Source organism: Thunnus thynnus, chromosome 23 (assembly GCF_963924715.1).
Source record: "Thunnus thynnus chromosome 23, fThuThy2.1, whole genome shotgun sequence".
NCBI classification, from domain to species: Eukaryota; Metazoa; Chordata; class Actinopteri; order Scombriformes; family Scombridae; genus Thunnus; species Thunnus thynnus.
In genome coordinates, this window is record NC_089539.1 from 24838671 (window position 1) to 24861791 (window position 23121).

Below are 23121 nucleotides of genomic sequence, written 5' to 3' on the forward strand. Positions count from 1 at the left end.
AAAAAAAAAGGTGCCCTGTAGCCGAGGAAATCTGTCAAGAAAGGTGACACATTTGCAGCTTCGCTCCCTAAATCTCAGCTCAAACCAGGAAATCCCTTTTCAGTTTTAATCACAGTCATCAAGCCACTTACACGGCAATAAACTGTCACGTTGCTTTATGTGCACGTTTCGCATTTGTGTGCAGAGCGAGAGGGCCCGGCTCGTCCAGTTGTGTTCCCTCCCAGCGAGCGAGCGAGCGAGCAGCAGTTTATTTACAGACTCACACACACACACATTTAAAAAAGCATGGCAGGGCTATTAATAGCGTGGCGGCCCTGATCTGTAGTGTGAGAGGAGACTGCATACGAACCATGCCATCTTCTGGCTGCAGCAGAGAGAAGAGAGGCTGAACATGGAGAGAGAGAGAGAGAGAGAGAGAGAGAGAAAAAACAACAAATCACTGTCGACATCCAGCTCGGTGTGGACGTGGAAACAAATACTGCTGCTCACAGACGATAAGAAACCAGAAACACGACATAGAAATGTGTCACTGCGCTCCAGGTGCATCTTACTCAACCACACGTCCTCCTGAAAACTCATTTTAAAAAAGGATCATTCTGACCATTTTCTATATTCTTCATGTTTGGATCCAAACCAACAATGAACTGATCTACTAACAAGTATCGTGTGTGTATCTAAAGTCTGATATATCTTATTCCTCCGTTGTTGAGTCACGCCGCTGCACTGGGTGACACATTCCTTCATCATCAAGAGTTTGGTCACGTTAGTTTGTTTAGAAACGGCTCCAAAGACTAATAACAGCATCATGTTTTCAGTCTCCGGAGAGTAGTTCTGTGTAAAGGCTGATTAAACACTTTCGATAAGTGTCACTCAACAGAAATTAAAGAGAAATTTAAAGGGAAAGGTTTCAGTCGTCTCCATAGTAACCAGACGCTATCCTATCCGATCATGTTTTCAGTCTCTAGAGAGTAGTTCTGTGTAAGGCAGACGCTACTGAGCATGTGCAGAAACACGGTTCTGTTTACAGCTTCATTAGCTTGTTGTGCTACAAATCACAACCTCTGGACTTTGTAGTAAATCGTATATTTCTCAGAGAACTGCAGTACAAAGTTTTTTATGTTAATAGCATAGACTGTATAAAAATATGGACGTAGTCACCGTGACGTCACTCGTTGGTTTCTGAAGAGCGGTTTTGAAGCTCAAAGTGAGCCGCTCCGGCCGTCGCCATCTTGGCAGTGCGTGACGCTGCCTAACTCCCAGCCAATCAAAAATGGGCAAGGAGGCGGGCCGAATGGCTGAAACAAGCCACCTAGCGGCTGGCGGACCTGTCACTCAAAGCAGCCATGTCCTTCATTATGCAGAACTTTACAGCTTAATAAAATTTAAACGGGTGAGTTATAAAAAAATTCACCCCCCGTACAGTTGTCATGAAAGAGGAAATTAGCTACAGAGACCAAAACCGTTGTTTGTACCAGGCTGTAAACATGTTTATTTCTGCTGTAAAGTTGGACATTTTAACATGGAGGTCTATGGGGATTGACTTGTTCTGGAGCCTCAAGTGGTCATTCAAGGAACTGCAGTTTGATATCTGTACCGAAACTCAGGTATCGTACAACAATAATCACAAATAAATTAACAATACGCAGCCCTACAGGTGATTATTTCCCCGACCGGTGAAAGCGCAACAAAAGACATGATCCCTCACCGGCTTCCCACCACAGTCGATTGTTTTCATTATATCAGACAAGCCGGAGACGCCACAACAAGAACTGATTTGATAAATAGATACAGATTTAATTATAGTGTTATATCAAAATGTCAAACAAAATAAAAAACACTCTTATCTCAGGATAACCGGTGAGTTTTATCCTTGTTCTACGCATTTTAAGTTTTTTTTTTTATTAATGGAGTCATTTCTCTCGGACGTAAAGAGGCATCAGAGAGGAAAACAGAAAAGTATTTATTTACTTAAGTGTTTATCTCGAGATTATAATCAGAATATTTAAACAGATTTGATTAAAAAACTGAGCAGAAGAAAAGAAATATCCGTCTAACGGAGCTCCCAACGTTGCAAAAGATTATTATTGTCTGCACAAAACCATCATATTCAAGATAAATGTTTATAATCTGTGCACATCAATTAGATCTATGACCAAAAGATATTTTATCCATATCTCGTTCACAGAGCCGTGACGATTAATCGATTAGTTGATCCAAGAAAAAATCCAGATGTTTCTCCTTTTCATATATGAAAGTTAATTGAATATTTTAACATTTTAGACTGAAGACCTCACCGCGACTTTTTCAGTTTTTTTTTAATTATATTTCATAAACAATCGACTTGTTGAGACAATAATCAACAGATTAATCGATAATGAAAATGATCGTCAGTTGCAGCCTGACTCGTATGCAGATGTGATTATATTTTGAGGTTCTGTATGACGTCAAGTTAACGAATGATTAGCAGACACTTTGTTTGCTCTCAGCTTCTGTAAAGCAGCCATTTTGTTTTGAAGTTGCTTTCACTCTCTCAGCTTTGTTGTTGTTTGTTGTCCATCTTTTCCTCTCCTCTCTCGTCCTTTAACTCTAAAAAAAAAAAAAAATCATATCGCTTTGCCCTCCGTCTGCTCCCGTCGCTCCCCTGACAAACATCCTCCTCTTCTTCCCGGTCAGATCACCAGGTTCCCCCCCCCCCCCCCCCCCCTCCACTGAAACGCCGGCTGCTGCTTCCAAAACCCTTTCCAGCTGAAGCTCTGACTCACAGGTCAGCGTAACCCGGCGGAGAGAACAGGAGGAGTATAGCTGATATTTTTAGGTGAGTGACTCACACAGACACACATCTCTCTCTCTCTCTCTCTCTCTTTTTTTCTTCCACGCTTTCACTTCCTGACTTAATGTCTTAACAGAGTGCTTGAGCAGTAATGAGCTAACAAGGGGGAGGATTTGCAGCGGGATAAAAAAAAAAAAAAAAAAGGGGCCCGTTCGCCGCTGGATGGTGTGTTTTCATTATCTGAAACACATCCAGACCTATTCTTCCGCTGCCCTCAACACTCAGCTGGAAATAGCTCCATCAAAAATTAGCAGTGAAATTAAAATTAACTCACATTTCTATCACTACCTGCACAAAAAAGAAGAAAACAGCACTTTTTCTCTACTCTTATTTTACTTCAAAAAAAGAGGAAAATAAGGCAGAAAATGGAAGTGTCACATATGATGACGGCAGACGTTCAGATCTTTGAAACGCCGTGAGCTAGAATTAGATGCTAATCCATACATGTAGGTGGTAAAAGTATTCAACACCGAGCGCTATGTGAAGCAGGAATCTTATTAAGATCTGTAGAGAAAAAAAAAGACGACGTTTTCACACCTGATTAATCAGTTTTGATGAGCTTGAATCTTAAAAATAAGCAGCATCAAAGGAGGTTTCAGGTTCATTTTGTCCTGCTGTCCGTCCTAGAAGTTGTTACATAATAGTGTAGATGAATCTGTATGAAGTGAAAGTGAGAATAAAAACAAAACAAAGAGACGAACAATGTGTTATAGGATGAAAGCTGAATGGAATTAAAGCCTGAAACTCAAATGTAGATATTAAAATATTTACTGCTGCACTCAGTGTTTATTATTACTGGTAGAAATTATGGGAAAAATACATAAAGACTCCCAGACTTTCATTTAATCCAACATGTCACCACTGGAAGTTTGAACAGAAAGCAAAGTGGGACAAACAAGTCTCAAGTCTTGTGATGTAGTCCTGAATCAAGTCCAGAGTCGGATCTGAATCAGGACCAGGTCTAATCCAATCTGTAAAGGTGTTTCAAGTCATTATGTGTCCTTCATCAAACGTTATATCATTTAAAAACAATTAGTTCAGTCAATTTACAGAAAGAATAAATACATTTTAAATGATGACTTTAGATTCATTTATAACGTGTCATTCCTGAGCTGAATGTTTCGCTCGTTGCCATCGACGACAGCAGCGGCGTCTGTCGGACTGATTCACAGTGTTTCTGTTGTTATGGAAATACAGAGTTGATCTGCTGGACATTTAAATAGTTTTTAAAAAGGAGCTCAGTAATGATACCTGACTTTATAACTGCCTGCAGACACCCAGCAGATTCATTTTGCTTTCAGAGAGCATTTTCACAGTCAGGACACTCCGTCATTGTTAGTTCATCTTCTGGCTCATTACTACGGCAAACCTCTGGGCCCTGAGCGCCAATAACAAATCTGGATATCAACGCAGAATTACAGAGCGCAGTCAGTTTTACAGTTACATGAATGTACCTTTGTGAATGTGCCCCGATTCCTGATTCACTTCAAAGCAGAAAGACTTGAGGCAGAAATGTCCCCAACTTTGAAGTTGATCAGGGAGGCTGGCGAGCGGCGTCTGACAGTGGGAGGGGTCTGGATGAAGGCTGAGAGCCTCCCTAGAGGCTCCTCCACTACCGCAACAAAGAAAACACACTTCACATCAAAGCACCGCCGCTCCTCCGTGGTGGCAACTCACTATCTTCACTGCTTCTGCTGCCGCAGTGCAACCAGTGCCTTCTACATCTGAGATTTCACTTTTTACATCCACGTTCAAACTGGACACAATGACAACAGCAGAGACTGCTGGGTAAAAAAAAAACTGACTTATGGAGTAAAATATGTGGACAACTAACCCGACAGATCTTAAAAACTGTAAAGTCATGAGCTTGAACTTCCCTTCAGTGTCACCATTAGACCAAAATGTCCACTACAACCAAATCAACTCTGCACAACCGGACTGAAAAGAAAAACAGTCCAAATCTTTTGCATCATCTGTGGCGAAACAGTCTCGACAGTGTTGAGCTTTGACCAAACAGAAAATATTTAGCTGTGTCAACATCCAGTTTTATTCATACTGACTATAAACTGCAAAAGACAAATAGTTTGCAGATAAACATGACGTAAAATACAGGAAAAACACAAGAAGGAACTTTTAAGGTCATGAAAAGTTCAGGTTATAGGAAGTCTCATGTTAGAGAAGAACTACAAGTTAACATTTTAAAATCTTTATCTGCCACATCCTCAGTAATCAATGACAGGTCTTTAATAATCACCACCTGCTCCTGAAGGTGTTTCAATACGTCGCATTCTGGTTGCTATAAAGATTATTTTTCTAGAAACAGCAGTTGGTGAAGATGTCCTGACACCAGCAGCTTCTAACAGCTCAAGGTCCATAAACTGGCTTTGAGTTGGGACTGTTTGGTCAAAATATTGTTTCCAATGTTAAAAATTAACTTTTTTGAATGAATATTTTGTCCAAATATTCAAAAAAAACCCAAAATATTCCATTTGTGACGACATAAGAAAAGAAAAGCTGGAATTAGGTTGTTTTTTTTAGCTTTTTGGCTTGAAAAATTGACATTATTTTCATTATTTTTATTAATTTCATAAACCCAAAAAATATTCACATCTGGGAAGCTGAAACCAGAGAATTTTTGCTCAGAAAAAAAAAAGACTGATTAATTGATTAATCAACCAATTGTTGCAGCTCTATTGCAGTTGATTAGTTCAATTAAAAGACCGTTTCAACTCTAAACTGGACCTTGAGTTGGGTTTGTTTAATAATAGACTTTATTTGATCCAGATTGATAAGTTTCAAAGACTTTTTGACGCATTCTGTAAGTTCAAAACACAACAATAATCCTTTAAATGATTAAATTCCAGCAATGATTACACAACAGACTATCAGAGAGGAAACATGTTTATATTCTTTGGCTTTTATTTCACCTCTCTGTGGAGGTTAACATCTGTTCATGAAGATTCACTTTATATCTAAATAAGCCTTTGGCAATGCTAATTATTTCCAAACAGTTTAGAAGTTGTACTGTACAGACGGCTTTATTAACTCTTCTCAAATTGATATGTAAATAATATCGGGGTGTTAAGTACCAGATTGAATTGAAATTAAAACTCAAGAGAATCTTCATCATGTTGACTCAGAAGATGCTCGCCGATACCTGAATCTACTCACAGCACGAACCTTCAGTGATAAATGTTTCACTTCCTCAACAGAACGAGTGAATTTAGCTGCTGAACGTCACATATGAACAACAGGAAACGAGGGGAAACTCCCCGTAGTATTCCACTGTATTAAGTCTTTACTCGGCCATTTTCCAAGGCAATGTTTGTGTCGCTGCTGCTTTGATTAAGAGGATTTTCAAAGATTATATCCCCACAAACTAGAAAGGCATTATCAGTATTAAAGCAGCGATGCCTTGAGCTATGCTGGAGATCTGTGGATGAGATCAGATTTGGGAGGGATGGCAGGATTAGACATACAGAGGCGTAGACCTGACAGCTCATCACAGCTTAACAGAGGCATGATCCCCAAGACGGCACCCGCATGCCTGTATCCTCCATATACGTGGACCGCGGATCCAGATCCACCCTGCCAGCGAGGATGCTGAACTTTTAAACAGGAAACTTTTTCAGCTCGTGTCCGATCGCTCAGGTCACATCTGGAGTTCATCAGGGATACAAGTGACCTCGTATGTCCCCGACGGCATTAGCAGATGTTTTGTGTGACCTCTCAAACACACCTGAATCCAGTTTGATTTACTGACTAAAAGTCAGCTTTTGGTTTTGGAGTTTGAAGCCTCCCAACAGCATCGTCTCTCAACAAATAGTAGAAATGTCCAGTTTTAAAGAGGAAATATGGAAATCTTTAGAGCTGCAACGATAAATTGATCAACAGAAAGTTAATCAGCAACTATTTTGATAACTGAATAATGATTTCAGTCATTTTTTAAGCAAAAATTCCAAGTTGTGCTGCAGGGCTGCAACTAACAATTATTTTCATTATTGATAAATCTGCCAATTATTTTTTTGATTAATTGTTTTGTTCATAAAATGTCAGAGGTGGTGACATCTTCAAATGTCTTGTTTTGTCTGATCAACAGTCCAAAACACAAAGATATTCAGTTAATGATCATTTATGACAAAGTGTCAAATATTAAAAGCAGCAAACATTTGGCATTTTTAAAACTATCAAAATAGTTGCAGATTAATTTTCTGTCAGAATCGTATCATTGCAGCTCTATTTTGCTGCATCTGTTTCCCTGTAAACTGAATCTTTGGTATTCAGACTGTTGATTGGACAAAATAAGACCAAAAATATATATTTATTAACAATTGCTGATGACATTCATTCTCTCCAGAGGATGAACTGGCTCCATTTTGGACTCTGGGAATGTTTAAACTACTTCATGTCTTGTTCTGTAGCTACAGGGCTTCTACAGGATGCCATTAGTCCTGGAGATATCTTGTCATGGACCAAAGTGTTAGTCGAAGGGAAAATTTGTAGGAAGATAAAACCTCACAGGGTCACCAGAACCAAACTTTACACAGCAATACAGCAAGAGGACAAACTTTCTGACACTCGCAACGATGTGAATGAATCTACAAGATTATAGAAGTATTGAAGGAATAAAAACAGAACAAAAGGATGAGATCAGGTAAACCTTCTTTAACTGATTCCTGCATTAATTAACGTCTGTATCAACCTGAATTAAAAACGACCTCCTTTCTCCAACAGCAACTTTTGGGAAAAGTCTATTTGAAGATATTTTATCAGACGAGTCCTGCTGGGAAAAGTCTTTTCTCTTTTTTAGTGACGCTCTGGGTGATTCCTCCCAGTTCCTGACATTTCTGTTGGAAACACATCAGGAGACTCTTTCAATTCAATTTCACTCATGAGCGACAAAACATCAGAAACTTTAACGAGGTTAAACTGAACTTAAAGACAAAAACGGACATGAAGGAACTCGCTGGACTAGCATCATGAAGACAACTAACAATCCACAACTCCTAATAGAACCCAGAAATCCCCAAATCTACCAACACTGGTGAGTTTTAAACATCAGTTGTGCACAAGAAGTCAAAATTTAAGATTTGGTGGCAGATTGTTGAATTTTTAAATCATATTTTAACATAAATTGTTATTTTAAGTTGTTTTTAACCTTCAAAGCTTTTTTTAAACTAAGATTTGAAACGTTTTGTTGTCACACAACATTATTTTGAACATTTTTACATATAACGACATAATGAAGGGCACATCAGTAAATAATGGAGTGACTGCAGATCCCTGCAGGGAACATCAATGCTTCCAGGTTATTTATTGGCGGACCCGGCCACTACTGCGATGCAGCACGTGACGTTTAGTGCGGTCTTTATTATCATCCGGGTGATGTAATGTGATGAACGACCCCGTGACCTTCCACAGAGAAAGGCAGCGTCGAGGAGGCGTCGAAGAGCCGTACGCAGCGCGACCTCGGGCGTGGGGTGTCGCTCAGATACGCATGGAGGCTGAGGGCGACAACAATGGGACTGATGACCCAGCTGGGACTTCACTGGTGCTGAAGAGACTCTCAGACTGGGCGTTACAGGAGTCGACTGCTGCCGCTTGTTGAGCTGCTCCACCATAAAATGTGAAGGTCACAGATACCTGTGCTGACGGTTAGACAGCGAGGACTGGAACCATGTTGCTATTAAGTGTATTACAAAACAATATGAGGTGTGTTTCATCACCTGCGGACGGCTGCATTAAAGTTAAAGAAAATATTCTCCTTTGTTTGTGTGCATTTAATAATAATAATAATAATAATGATAATAAGTTGAAATATCTGTAAAAAGTGTTTCCTGATGTCTGAAGAAAAAGAAATTTACAAATTATGTTTTTATGCACATTTTAAATTTGTGCAGCATTTTGCTGCCACGACAGAAAATATTTGCTCAGAGTCTCGTTATAACATGAAAACTTTCACATAACATCATATTTTTCATGTTATTATGACATATTTTGTGAAACAAGTGATATGTTGCTAAACCAAGAAATGTTTCTTGCTAGTGATAACAAATAAATGTCATTATAACATGAAAAGGATCCTGTTAAAACAAGTTATAACGAGAAAACGGTCACGAAATAACTGATACAAATCACTTAATGCGTCTGTATCAACCATTACTATTGTTTAATATCTAATAAGCCCCAAAAAGTACCAAAGTATTTGGAAACAGAAAACTTATCGAACAAAAACTTTTTATCTCACGTTTACTTTTCTTGTCTCCTGTTTGGCTCCTTTCTTCCTCTCTCGTTTTTTAAATGATTGCACCATAAAAAAAAAAAACAGCAGCAATCAAGATTTGATGATTAACCTGAGCTTTAAATGGCATCACCATGGCAACTTTACTATATTCCCATGGAACGCATCCTTAAAGTATAAAGACTAGGTCATGAAAAATAAACATCTCTGGAGCTACTCCAGCAGAAAACTCACAAAACAAGAAATATTTGACCTTTTTACGAGTTTAAGTTCTCTTTCATGCACATAAATCTTGTTGCTGGTTGTGTTTTGTGATGTTAACCTGATGAAAAGGCCTCAGCCTGAGATCTACTTTAGCTACAAACCATCTGATCAATTTTTCAAAAGGGTCTTTGAAGTCACCCTTGTTGAATACGGAGTCCTACTTCCTTTTATGGCGAGGCCTCTTTTCCCCTTTTTACAGATGCCACTAGGAGACTCAATAATGCATAAAAAAGCAGGGCATTGTGGGATGTTGGCCTAGAAGAGAGTATGTAAATCAACGCTGGCAGAGGAGGCCAAAAAAACACAAGCCACTCCCACACTCTTCTGACTTACAAACAGAAAATAAAACAACATTTCAGCAGATTCACAAGGGTTTTTTTTGTTTTTTTTGGTAGTTTTTTGGGGGTTTGGACCCTGCTGGAGGAGAGCGGGACACAATGTTCTCTCTTTTTTCTTTTTTTTTTCCCTCCATCACACAAAGCTGCAAGAGTGCAAAGAAAAGAGCTGCTGCATTTCAAATTTTCATAGATGTCAAGACGTACAATCAGGGCCTGATGTCGACAGTAGGAGTCCAATTTCTCTCCGAGCCGCAGTACGAAATGGTTTCCATAACAAAGACTAATCAGACTAACATTGAGATTTTTTTCTCCTCTTTGTTAGTCTTTTTTTTTTTTTTTTTTTGATAATTGACCTCTTTCTGGTGATGTCTGTTTAGCTGGCTGAGTGAGTCCATTGTTTGTTCCTTAAAAAAAAAAAAAAAAAAAAAAGCCTTGACGAATGAACCACTTCCTTCCTCACCCACACACACACACACACACACACACACATATATACATATATATATATATGTATATATTTATATATATGTGTGTGTGTGGAGGCAGGAGACTGAGGGAGAGGCAACAAAAAGCTAATCAGAGAGCAGTGAATGAGGCCTGGACAGCAGGGGCTGAGAAGGAACCAGCTGCTGTGGTGGGAAAGACAATAACATTCCTCTTCTTTTCTCTCTCCGCTCGCTTTCTCACAGAGACAAAGACCTCCGACGACAAAACGCCGAAACTCCACATCTTCACATCTTCTTCCTGCAGCTTCTCTGCATGTTTATACTCAGCAAAGTAAAAATTTGGTGCCAGAATAAAAAAAATTTTAAAAAAGTGGTTTATTTAAAACGTTTGTTAGCATCTTAGCTCAGATACAGGAAACACTTTCTGATTAAAATGTGTTGTAGCATCGAGAGTTGGGAGGTGTCATGTATGCTCTGAATGTCTGATCAGATTCTTGTTTATTTCCTCTTTGATCAGACGTTTCATTGATCTACAATCACAGAACTTTTCAAACTTTTGTATTTAGGAAAAGTTTTTTTTGTTCTGTTGTTGCATTTTCTTAAAACTGGAAAGTAAACTATGATCTTTAACCGGTCTGTGGACGCAGATGTCAAGAGAAACTTGGAGGTTTTTAATCAGTCAATGATAAATATAATAATATGAAGCTAAATGATGCAAAACTGGCTGAACTGGAAGCTTCAAGTATTGCAATATCTGTAAAATATTAACGCCGTCACTCCGTCACGTCCAGAACTGAAGTATGTTACAGTACGAGCTGCAAACACTCAGAACAACACGGTAATTGATCCGCTGCGAGTCAGTCCGCACGAGTTCAGCAGATCAAGTAAAAACAATTAATAATTTGCAGCGAGCGGTCATTTAGCATTATTCATGGTACAGCACACCCCGGCCTCTCCATTATTACTCGTTTAACAGAGACATCTGAGCCAATCGGGGGTCAGGATGCTGAGGAGGGGCTGATTCAGCAGCTCTGCAGACGGAGACGGAGCCCACGCTGGCTGGCTGACAGGCCTGTGTTGGTGGAGGTATTAATAAGCTGAGCTTTAATTACACCGACAGCCTTCTTCTTCTTCTTCTCATTGTTTGTTTTCTCTAAAATCCAGAGGTGGAAAGTAACTAAGTACATTTACTCAAACACTACTTTATACTTCCACTCCACTACATTTCAGAGGGAAATATTATACTTTCTACTCCACTACATTTATTTGACAGCTTTAGTTACTTTTCAGATGAAGATTTGACACAATGGATAATATAACAAGCTTTTAAAATACAACACATTGTTAAAGATGAAACCAGTGGTTTCCAACCTTTTTGTCTTTTGACGTCTTACAAAAAGCAGTGTGTAGTCGGGGTCACATTTCACATGTCTATGAGTTGTTAACAGCTCCACCAAATAGTGATTTTTCCCTCTAAACTTCTCACATGCTTTCATTTCAATAAATGTTCAAATGATCCAATATTTCAGCAAAAATCAAAGATTAGAGAAAAAGTCCAAAAACTGAAAACAGATTTGTGTATCAGAACTTTGTTTTTTCTTCTTTCCTCTCCCATTAATCATCTCACCACCCCTCAGATTTATCTGCTGACCCTTTGGAGGGGCCCGACCCCTAGGTTGGGAACCAGTGGACTAAACTAGCTAACTGTATATAAAGTAGTGTAAACTAGCTCCACCTCCAGCAGCTACAACAGTAACATGCTGCTCTAACACTGATGCTTCACTATTAATAATCTAATGATGTCATATATAATAATATATCAGTCAGAGGGACCAAACCACTACTTTTACTGCAATACTTTAACTACATCAAGCTCATAATACTTATGTACTTTTACTGCAATACTTTAACTACATCAAGCTCATAATACTTATGTACTTTTACTGTAGGAGGATTTTTCATGCAGGACTTTTACTTGTAATGGAGTATTTTTGCTCTATTAGTACTTTTACTGCAGTAAAGGATCTGATTATTTCTTCCACTGCTGGTAAAATATCTGAACACTTTAAAATCTTTATTGGTTTGTTGTTTTTTTTATAAAGGGATGGTGTGATGAGTCGGCAGAGTTGATCCCAGAGAAACGGAGGAAATGATGACAGGAGTCAAAACAGCAGCAACAACAAAATGACTTTCTGCTCCTGTCAGTCTGACACCACTTCTTCTTCTTCTTCCTTTTTTTTTTTTTGAAGCTGTAAACTCCCCAAACTCTAGCGCTCCCGCTCAATGTTTAATCAGGATGACCTCTTTAGTTCAGAGGATAAATAAAAGATTAAAGCGGAGCCCAGTTAATACAAAAGCAGCAGACTGGGGAGCTCAGAAACTCACTTTCAACTCCGACTTCTGCAGGCCTGCAGAGCCAGTCGGAGCTGTTGACTCTCCTCGCCGACAATAACAGCTTTATGAAACTTCAGCACTGCAGCGAGATCCAGTCTGATACTAAAACTCATCACTTTTCATCGGACCGGACAAACTTAAACAAGAGATCTCATGATTCTGCGTCTCCTGATCTCGTTACGACGCTCGATTTGCTGATGAAGACAGTTATGAAGAAGCTATAAAGCCGAATTTTATAACACTTAACAATATTGTCTCAGTACTTTCAAAGCAGTCTGAGAGCTAAACGATGCCCAACAATCAAACAACTGACCACAAAAAGACTCCAACAAACAGACAATCATTCCCACGTTCATCAGACGTTGTTCAGGTGAAGATTATTGCTGCAACTAACGATTATTTTCATCAAGTTTTTTTTGTTCTTCGGAGCAGTTTGGCTCCGGTATCATCGCATAATTCATAATTCATTTGTAATTCAAAAACCAATAATCTGCAGTACGACATAATGTTATACTGACTATATGTTAAGGCTGTCGCTGGCGTCTTCACCATAGCAACGGTTGCTGAGGATCATGGGTAGGCTAATGTAGCCGCTTCCGCTATCGTACATCGTTATTCCTTTTTGGATTGAATATCAAACAGGTCTGCGGACATCAAGCCGATTCGTTTTTTCATTTTAAACCAAAAACGCGAAACATAAAATCACGTGATCTGTTCCTTTTTTTGTTTCCGGACGAAAATCCAAAAAACCAAAATTCAAGACCGTTCAAGTTTGGTTTAGAAATCAAGTATTTTTGTCAGTTTTGTACGATAGCGGAAGCGGCTACATTAGCCTACCCATGATCCTCAGTGACCGTTGCTATGGTGAAGACGGGATGAATCATGAATCAATTTTTTTGTTTTTTGTTTTGAAACAAATAACAGATTTACTGTTTTTTGGTTTTTGAATCACAAATGAATTTTTTTTTTTTTTTTTTAGAAATACTCTGTTATTCAAGGCCTCCAACCAATCACACGTCAGCACAGAGAAACTCTTCGAACAGCCTTCAACACCAAACACTATTCTACAATTATACACAGGATTTTAGTTTTTGTCTCAGATATGTAAATATTAACTAAATATTGACTCACCCTTCCCATTTAGTGATGCAGAGGGACATTCTGCTCATCCTGTTCAGTCAGTTATTAACGGGATGTAATGCAGTTTAATTATATAAAACGGTGTAATTCTTGTAACTTTGTTTAAACATTAATCATGTTTTTTGTAATATGTATATTTTCATTGTCGTGCCCTTTGTAAAATGTTCACTTTGAGTGAATGAAGACTGTGATAATGAGTCATGTGACTCAGATGTATTAATCACAGCTGTGAGTGCTCAGCAGCTGTACTGAGCGAACCTGAAGAAGCTACAGGCAGAACGTGTTGTTCGCTCTTAATAAAGTCACAGTAAAGTCATTACAGCGTGCGGAGGTGGTTCATTTTGATTTTCACCTTCTATGTTCCTGCGACCGACCAGTTCTGTCCTTTATTATTCTACAATAGTTTGACTTTTCTTCAGGTATTCCAGTGTTTCCACTCAGATGTTTTTAAGTGAAAACGTGAATAAAAACAGCTGGATGGGAAACACATTTACAGTGTGAACGTTGGATGAAAAGCTGCAGGCGAAACTTCCTGTAAAACCCTCCCGACACGTCATCGAGGTAAGAAGCGACGTTCTGCTTGCTTCTGTTTTGGAGAAGCGGCTGCAGGAACATGATGAAAATTCAATGCAACACCGTCAGGACGAGGCGGTGAAGCTTCTGTGTTCTGGCAGAGCTGCATGTACATTAAACTCTCCGTCTCTCCGGCTGACAGATGGAGGTGAAGTGGGTTACGGGAGCAGCATGCTGCTACAGCCCATCATCCTGTCAGTCTGTGAGTTAATTGAATCAGATGTGAGCGGGGCGTCCGTCCCTCCGCCCCCCCCCCCCCCCGTCCGTCCGTCCGTACACACGCTTCCCTTTAACTGATCAAAGAGCTGCACAACACCAGAGACGCTCGCCACAAACACCAACCACCTCACTTCCTGTTTGCTCGGCGGGAAGCTTAGCGGAGACGAAGACTGAAGGTCAAGCTCGGGTTCAGAAGGTCGGACAATTATCTTAAAAGTTTCTAGAGTTTAAAATGCGTCGTTGAGTCATTATGTGGCCAAAATAAAAGCCAAATAACGTAAAGTCTGAGTTCTATTTTATTCTATTCACATGTTGGAATTAATATTATACTGAATGTACATAAGCAACTCAATCAGTACAACATGTCTGATCTCATTCACTAATTATCTCCAGTCGTTTCTACTTTGCTGTTTTTTCTATCGGTGTTACGCAACCGTCAATGAAACACTTCCTGTAGAGATGTTTCAAATTAAAATCCCTCCAGCAGCTCAAAATGGCATAATCCCTCCCTTTTCTGGCTGACTTTTAATTTTAAACATATGCAGGAAGTGTTGCATTCAGGAAGAAGAGATTGGGATTAATTCATACATTTAATTTAGACAGTATGTGTGTGTAACCAATTAATCAACATCCAAACATATTCAGTTTATTCATCATAAAAGACTACAAAAACTTCATTTGGGGCATTTTTGTTTAAAAAGGAAACGTCTTAAACACTTCCTGTAGACATTAAAGACTCACACAGGAAGTGTTTCAGGATAGAAAAAACAGCAAAGCAGATGAGATTGGGATTAATATGTAGATTTAATTTAGACAGTATGTGTGTTAAAAAGAAGAAATCAGCATCAAGTCTGTTAAAAGTTGTAGTTTGTCTCCAGCTTGTTGGAGTTTTGTGTATCAAACTTTTTTTTTTTTTTTTAATACCGTCTGAAATGTGTCCGTAGCAACAAGTACTGAAAACTACAAAAACTTAAAACTTGTTTATTTTATCAGATATTTACTGATTTAAACCAAAGTTGTATTGAGTCAGCTTGTGTTCAAACATTTAATATGTTTTGTAGTTTACAATTTGAACCTTTTATCCAAAGCGAGGTCAGACGATCACGATTTACAGGACAAATTCTGAATTAGCTGAGCAGGTAAACGTGCAACGAGGAAGACAGAAGGGTTTTGTTTTTGTTTGTTTTTAATTAAAGTAAGAAACGACTGTCTGAAGGTGCATAAAAATACCATAAAGTAGTTGTAGTTATTAAAAGAAGGTGACATTAAGAAACTCAGGTATCATATTGTGACTAGTGTTGAAAATTTCAAAATAAAACCTAAATAAAAAGGTTACCAAAGATACACCTCAAAATATGAGAATTACAATTATTAACTATTTGGAAAGTAGCCATGAAATAATCTAGATAATCTGCTCCAAACTATGAGGTTACAAAACGATAAATCACTCAACTTCACCTCATTAAACACCTCATTAAAATGTGAATAACGCAGGAAAGTGTGAAAGCGTCCGTCCAACGCTTCATTAATAGAAATAAATCTCAACATCTACTGGCTGGTTTTCCATCAGTTTTATTGTAGATATTTCCCGTCTTTTAAGGGATGATTCCTTCTCATTTTGGTGACTCATCTTAGACTTTTATCTGCCACCATCAGGCCAAAATCTCCACTTGTACTTGACATTAATATAATGCACAAAGTGAATCATGTTGACCACAGAAAAAAGGAAAAAAAAACATCTAAAATACTTGATTCCAGCTGCAAAGATCAACAGAAAATGTCATTTTAAATGTGAGGATTTCATGATTTTCTTTCTTATATATGATAATAAACTGAATATCCGTATTTTGGACTGTTGGCTGAATAAAATTACCAATTTGAATACATTATCTTGTGTTAATTGATATTATAAATTGGCATTTTTCACTATTTTTGAAGATAAAATGATTGATCAATGACTTACAATAAATCTGCATTTTCTAACTTTTCCAATCTTCCAGTTCAGGCAGATTAGAGGCTCCATTTTTATGTAAAAAAAATCTTCCATAAAATGAAAAGTTTTGTCACTCATCTTAAGTTTTAAGGACATCTCCTTCTTGAAATCTCACATGAAGACATTTCAGACGTTGCTGTCATGGTAACTGTCAAAATAATCTGCCATAAAGCGGGGTTGAGATGTTGCGGCTCAGCGTTTGATGATAAAGTGGGTCTTGTGGCCGGGTCTCGCTGCTGACTGTGCACAGCGGTGTTGTCAGCCGGTAAGCTGCTGACCGAAGCCCCGGCCGGCCGCTCGACTCGGTTATCAACACAGAGACGAGCTGGAAAAACCTTATCAAAGGAAAAGTCAATACGGCCGCCTTTCCTAACGCCGCGCCCTTTACAGGAAAGAAAAATGATTCAACAAGGACCTGATTCTAATCTCTGCACAGAGTCTGAACTGTCCTTAAAATTACAGCCTTCCTCTGCTGGGTTTTTTCTTTAATTCAGCAAGAAAACTGATGGAATTTAACATTTAGAAAGAACATTTGAGATCAACTGCTGCTTCAAGAAGTACGGAGGCCTTACTGGACCAAAACTGCAAGACTCTACCAGCTGGTCTCAGTGGATGTATGTGACAAAATATGATATTTATTATTAAACGTCTGCAGGAACAACATGGTTATGATTTAGATGCTGGTTGTCAAATCTGAAACAGAACATTTAGTTTAGAGTTTCCATTTCAGTTATTTCTCCTCATTAATAGTCCAGATAATACTTGATTTTTGATACAAAAAACATCTATTTAACAGTTTATTATACATCATTGATTAATTCACAGAGTATTTTCTCAATGAACAGATTAACGGTTTGGTCCATAAAATGTCACAAAATACTGATATTTTCAATTTGCTTGTTTTGTCTCGACTTGCAAACAGTTTATTCGTCATAAAAGAAACCGACACATATTCACATCTGTGAAGCTGGAACCAGTGAATTCAAAGGAAACGTCTTAAATGATCAACTGATGATCTAAATTGCTGCTGATTCATTTTCATTAGTTGATCAACTAATCATTGCAACTCTAGTATCAACCGATAAGGAAAGATTATTAAAATTATGATTGAAATATTGCAGCAGATACTGTAAAAACAACTGTAAACAGCAAATATCAACTATAACAATACTACACATTAAATTTATAAAACTAAAACTGAAATAAAAAGACCAAAAATGTCTAAAAATGCAAACGATTACACTTTTGTTTAAATATCAGAACGATGATAAACATAAACAACGTGATGTGTTCCTGATTTATGAGCGATACGTTGATAGTTACATTTTCTGTTACCGTTGACTAACATAATGTTACATTTTAAATTCTTAATCCGTTTTCTTACAGCGGTTTTGAACTGCAGTTTCTTTTTATTAACCAACATAATGTGCTGACGTCAATATATCTGTATTAACCTAAAATTCAGAGAATATTGAATATAGGTCAGGTTCTATTACTCTCATTTGCAATGTTTATAACTATTCTGCCTAAAAAATTTGAACTACAGCCACAATTTACCAATAAATATACTCACTGACATTGTGTGAAGAAGGACAAATCAAATATTATCTGTATTGTTTGTTTGTTAAATCAGATTCACGCCTTGATCTAACTTAAAAGTAACTAAAGATACTAAATATGGCTGAATTTTGGAGGAAAACTGTCCAAAATGATGCAGCCTTAAAAAAAACATACAAAGCAGAAATATGTGACTTTAAGAGGTTAATAAGACCCAACGACTTGGATAAAAACAGGAAAAGCTCCGTCCGCTGTTGTCTCCTGATTGACAGATAAGTGGTGACTCACACCTGAGCCGAACTGTAATCTGTTATGCATGAAAGCACTCGCGTACACAACTCGCTTCCGTGTCAAGGAATTCACTCGTGTCTCATCGTTCGCCTCGTCGGAAAAGACGTTTACTCATCGTGTCAGTCAGCTGGACGGCGGAGACGTGGACGATACGAGTGGGTGGAAAGAAGCAGGAAATGACTGAATGTGAACCGTATAAATGACAACAAACACACATTTGTCTTACTGGATTTATCTTTTAACCCTCGACACAACTTTCCCAAACATTATATCATCAGATAAAAAACAGAGAATCCTCAACAGAAGCCGACGTTCTCCTGTTATGTTCCTCTGAAGGTCAGAGAGGAAGACAGTGACTGGCTTCTTACAAGAATAGAAGAAGATGAACAGCCAGGTGACTGGACTGTGATAAAACGTGTTGCTACGATACCGAGGTGACAAAATGTGAGGAAGTTCATTAAGGGTGAGGCTTGTGAATGAGGAAGACTGAGAAAACGAATCAGAGCAGCTTTTGTCCCTCCAGCTCATCACTCCGCCGGCTGTGCAGCCGACAGACTGAAGCCATTCAGATGTGACAGCAGAGATGAAGCGACCTCGCACAGGCCGCCATGTGCTGCTGCTCCTGACTGTTTATACAGAGAGATACGTTTGTTCATCTCCTGCTCGACTTCATTAAATAATACAAACCTCATAATTCAACTAAAAAGAAGAAGATTTACTTGCACATTGCGAAACATTCATGACGTCCCACAATACAAAGTGCTGCACACAGAGCTGCAACGAGAGAGATAAATGGAAAAACATGAAAATGTAATGTAACGGTGGCACAAGTATAGAAGAGTTGTTGGCTTTATCTGCTAAAGAGGAAGTATCACGCACATCTCCTGCTCTATATTTATATTCTGGGGCTCTACTGGAATATCTTTGCATGATTTCCAGTTAAGAACTCCTTATTTATCTTCTACTGGTCCTTTATGCAGCCCCTCAGTTCAGCCTCTGTCTGAAACAGGCCGTTTTAGCTCCTGTCTCTTTAAGGCTCGCCTCCTGATGAGCCCACTCTGTTCTGATTGGTCAGCTTTCAGGAAGCTTCCTCCGGCTCCGGAGGCTACGTAAACAAACTTTACTCCAAATGTCAACTTCTCAAATCCATCCATACATGTTAGACAATGTGAACGACACATGGAAACACCTTAGCAACCACCTTAGCAACCAAGGCTACAGAACAGATGGCCGTTTGTGGGCATGTGCAACAATCTGACGTCATCACAAGGAGGAAGTAGAGGTAACTTTGCAAACGAAGCGTTCACAGCAGGTTGAAGCCCTGACTTCTGACTTGCAGGCAGCATTTCTACGTACATTCACCTCAAGTTTTGGAACTTTAATCATGTTTAACATCCGACATCAGAACAGGATATAAATCAGAAAACCACAAAAAGCTGAATATGTGCCCTTTAAGGTTGCTAACATTAGCCACCATAAAGATACTGGTCATACCAGACCAAGTAAAACTGTGTTTAATTGCTCATGAATTCAACTTTTCAATTATTAGAGGAAGATTGTTTCATTACTTTTGTCAAAATTAAATCGTCTTGTGTGATCTGATCAGTTAGCATCACAGCCTGCAGCTCAGATATCTGTTATATCTGTACATCCAGTGAACCTCACACCTCAATAAATATCAGAAGATACATCCGTGATACTGAGATACTTCCACAGACTAGCATCAGGTTGAACTTTGCAAATACCAAATTTGCCAATATAATTGACTTCAACTTTCCTCCCCCTAAAGCAGCGTGTGGATGGTATTTGAGTGCAAGAGGAAACGGGGTGCTGCGTCTACTGACAGTGAAAACACATTGATGTCCGTGAAACTGCGACAATTAACTTCAGGTCTGTGTGAAATTGAGCAATGATATGGACTTGTGCTGAAAATACCATGGCCATAAAGGGCAGGAGATTGCACTCACAAACAAAACATGCAAATTACTCAGCCACAGTAGCACTTTGTCTGCGCTACACAAACAAATCTTACAGGAAAAAAAAGAAGAGGAGGAAGAAGAAGAAGAAGAGGCTCTGTGCAAGATGCAGGGAGGCAATTTTTGAATTATTACAGCAATTTTCACGGCTTTTTGAGTAGGATAATCCGAGCTCTGCAGCACTCTGGTACATGACTCTCTCATTCCCTGAAGGGAAAACAAGACAGTCTGACTGAGCTGAAGGATGTTTCCACCTGCCACCTCCGACACTCTCAGCACAAGAAAGAGGAAATGTTCCTAATGAAGTCACATCCTAAACACGGAGGGCATGTCGTCGCCTTTACTTCTACACCTGATGTCATGCTGCTGCTGCTGCTTCTGAGAATGTTTGTTATAATTATCCTGCATATAATCACTACTGTAGGAAAAATAAGCACCGCTACAACTGTGACGGAGTATTACAGAAAAAAACATCTGAGGTTCTGAGAGTAATACAGTCGTAATTTCTAGAAAAATAGAGTCAAAGTCAAATTACAAGATAAAAGACATAATTGTACAATAGAAAAGCAAAATTCATGGGAATTAAGTCATAATATATTGAGAATAAGTGTTAATATTCCCAAAAAACAGTGAGAAATACGAGGGAAAAAAAGTAGTATTTTTTCAGTTTTACATGAAAAAGTTGTAATATCATAAAGTCACAATGTCAATACAGTCGTAATTTCAGTCAAATTACGGATAAAAGACATAATTGTACAACAGAAAAGCAAAATTCATGAGAATTAAGTCATAAAAAAACAGTAATCACTTACGAGAAAAACGTAAATATGAGAAAAAAAGTAGTATTTTTTGAGTTTTACAAGAAAAAGTTGTAGTATCATAAAGTCACGATGTCAATACAGTCATAATTTCAAAAAGTTATATTACTAGAAAAAAGTCAAATTACAAGACATAATTTTACAAATGAAAATATTACAAGAAAAAAGCCACCTAAGAGAATTAAGTTGTGATATATAAAGTGTAAGTAATATATGTAATAATATAAGAATAATAATATCAAGTAATAATAAGAATAATGTTTTACAAGTGACATCATTAGATTATTAATAGTGAAGCATCAGTGTTAGAGCAGCATGTTACTGTTGTAGCTGCTGGAGGTGGAGCTAGTTTACACTACTTTATATACAGTTAGCTAGTTTAGTCCAGTGGTTCCCAACCTAGGGGTCGGGGCCCTCTAAAGGGTCAGCAGATAAATCTGAGGGGTGGTGAGATGATTAATGGGAGAGGAAAGAAGAAAAAACAAAGTTCTGATACACAAATCTGTTTTCAGTTTAGAATTCCAGCTTCTAATTAATCTCCTGTTAATAAAACCTGCTTTTACTGTAACATTTCATGTCATGACATCATCGTACATGTCATGGCTTATTCCTGTACCTTTGATGCAGATAAACAGACTCTAAATTATTCAATATTTGTTAAGATGACGAGTTGCTCAGATTTTACCACCCAGAGCAGAAGTAGATGCTTATTAATGTCACTACAGTAACTACGTATCCCATCATGCAGTGTTGGTGTGTCTGCTATGCTGTTAGCTGTAGCTTCATTGTTTGGAAGCAGATGGATGACAGAGATCATGAGATGGGAGGTAATCAGGAGTCTTCCCTCCGGCTCGTTCAGCAGCAGAGTTACAGTCCCTGCAAACAGCAGCAGGTACACAAAAAGAAGGAAAAGTCATTAAATTTCATCACTTCCTCCTGTTCCACAACAGCACTCGCTTTATTTGTGGAGTTTGGAGCTGATCCCAGAGGAAATAATAATGAGCGAGAGAGTTTGGTTTTGGGAAAACTGGTTTTTGTGGAGTGAAGAATGAAACTTGGTGAAATCGATATGAGGGAAGTGATCCGTAGTGTGACTGCAGCAGAGACATGAAGATACTCTGTTGTGTTTTATGTACAGTTTGTACTTTATTTTTGTCCCTTCGGGGCTTCTGTACTGTAGCTGCCAGTCACACTCAGGTGACCACAGGGGATTAGAGAAGAAGAGACACCACCTGCAACATATTTACTTTACAAATGTCTGTTAATTAAATGTTGATTCCTCTCAAATCTAAATGTTTGTCCAGTTTCAGACTGTATTTTTAGAGCCAGTGTTGAAGTTTATTCAAGATACTTTCATTTATTTTCATGTCATAACTTCTCAGAAAGTACTTTATTCTTTTTTTCTCCAATAAAATTACAACTTTATTTCAAAATATTGACTTTATTTTTTGAGTTAGACTGTTGCTCCGACAAACAGATTAATCAATAGTGGAGTAATCATTAGTTGCAGTGCTACTAGAGGACGTGCTAAACAAGTGTGAGGACATACTGACGCACAATTATATGAAAAATAGACATTATATGTAAATCTTTTTTTGATAAATGTGTGATTTATGTTCTGACTCGTTCTGTCGAAGCTGAATTATGACTTTCTTCCTGTTGCTGTGTGAAGAAAGATGAGCGAGTGCTTCGGAGAGAGAAACAGCAGCAGCGGCGGCGTCGGCGGCGGCAGCGGCAGTCAACACGGGTTAATTCATCGCAGGTCCCTCTGCCTGCCAGCCGAGCTACATCAGCACTTTTTCTGTGGCTCCCTGGAAATGGCTGTTTGCTGTTCGGTAATAAGGAGCCGTCACACACACACACACACACACACACACACAGATCCACGACTGCAGGAGGGAGGATACAAACCACCGGGACCTGGTTAGCAGGAGGAACGCCAGGTTTCAGCTCTGCAACCTGTTCACCTACGCAGGGTTCTTCTTAGAAAAAACCCCAAAAAGTTGCTCTGCATATAAACATACGATCAAAACTAAATGTG

General features: G+C 38.5%; 1 protein-coding gene across 8 annotated transcripts in view; it reads right to left on the reverse strand.

Annotated features, from left to right (window-relative positions):
• The window catches only part of phf21b (PHD finger protein 21B), a 112636-nt gene that overhangs the window by 80229 nt on the left and 9286 nt on the right, over positions 1–23121 (reverse strand). For 4 of the 8 annotated variants that reach the window (XM_067581175.1, XM_067581174.1, XM_067581176.1 and 1 more), the window contains exon 3: positions 350–385. The exons of the other annotated variants lie outside the window; for them this stretch is intronic. In XM_067581175.1, the coding sequence (XP_067437276.1) occupies positions 350–385 (36 nt within the window). The remainder of the gene's footprint in view (positions 1–349; positions 386–23121) is intronic. 8 annotated transcript variants of the gene reach the window in all.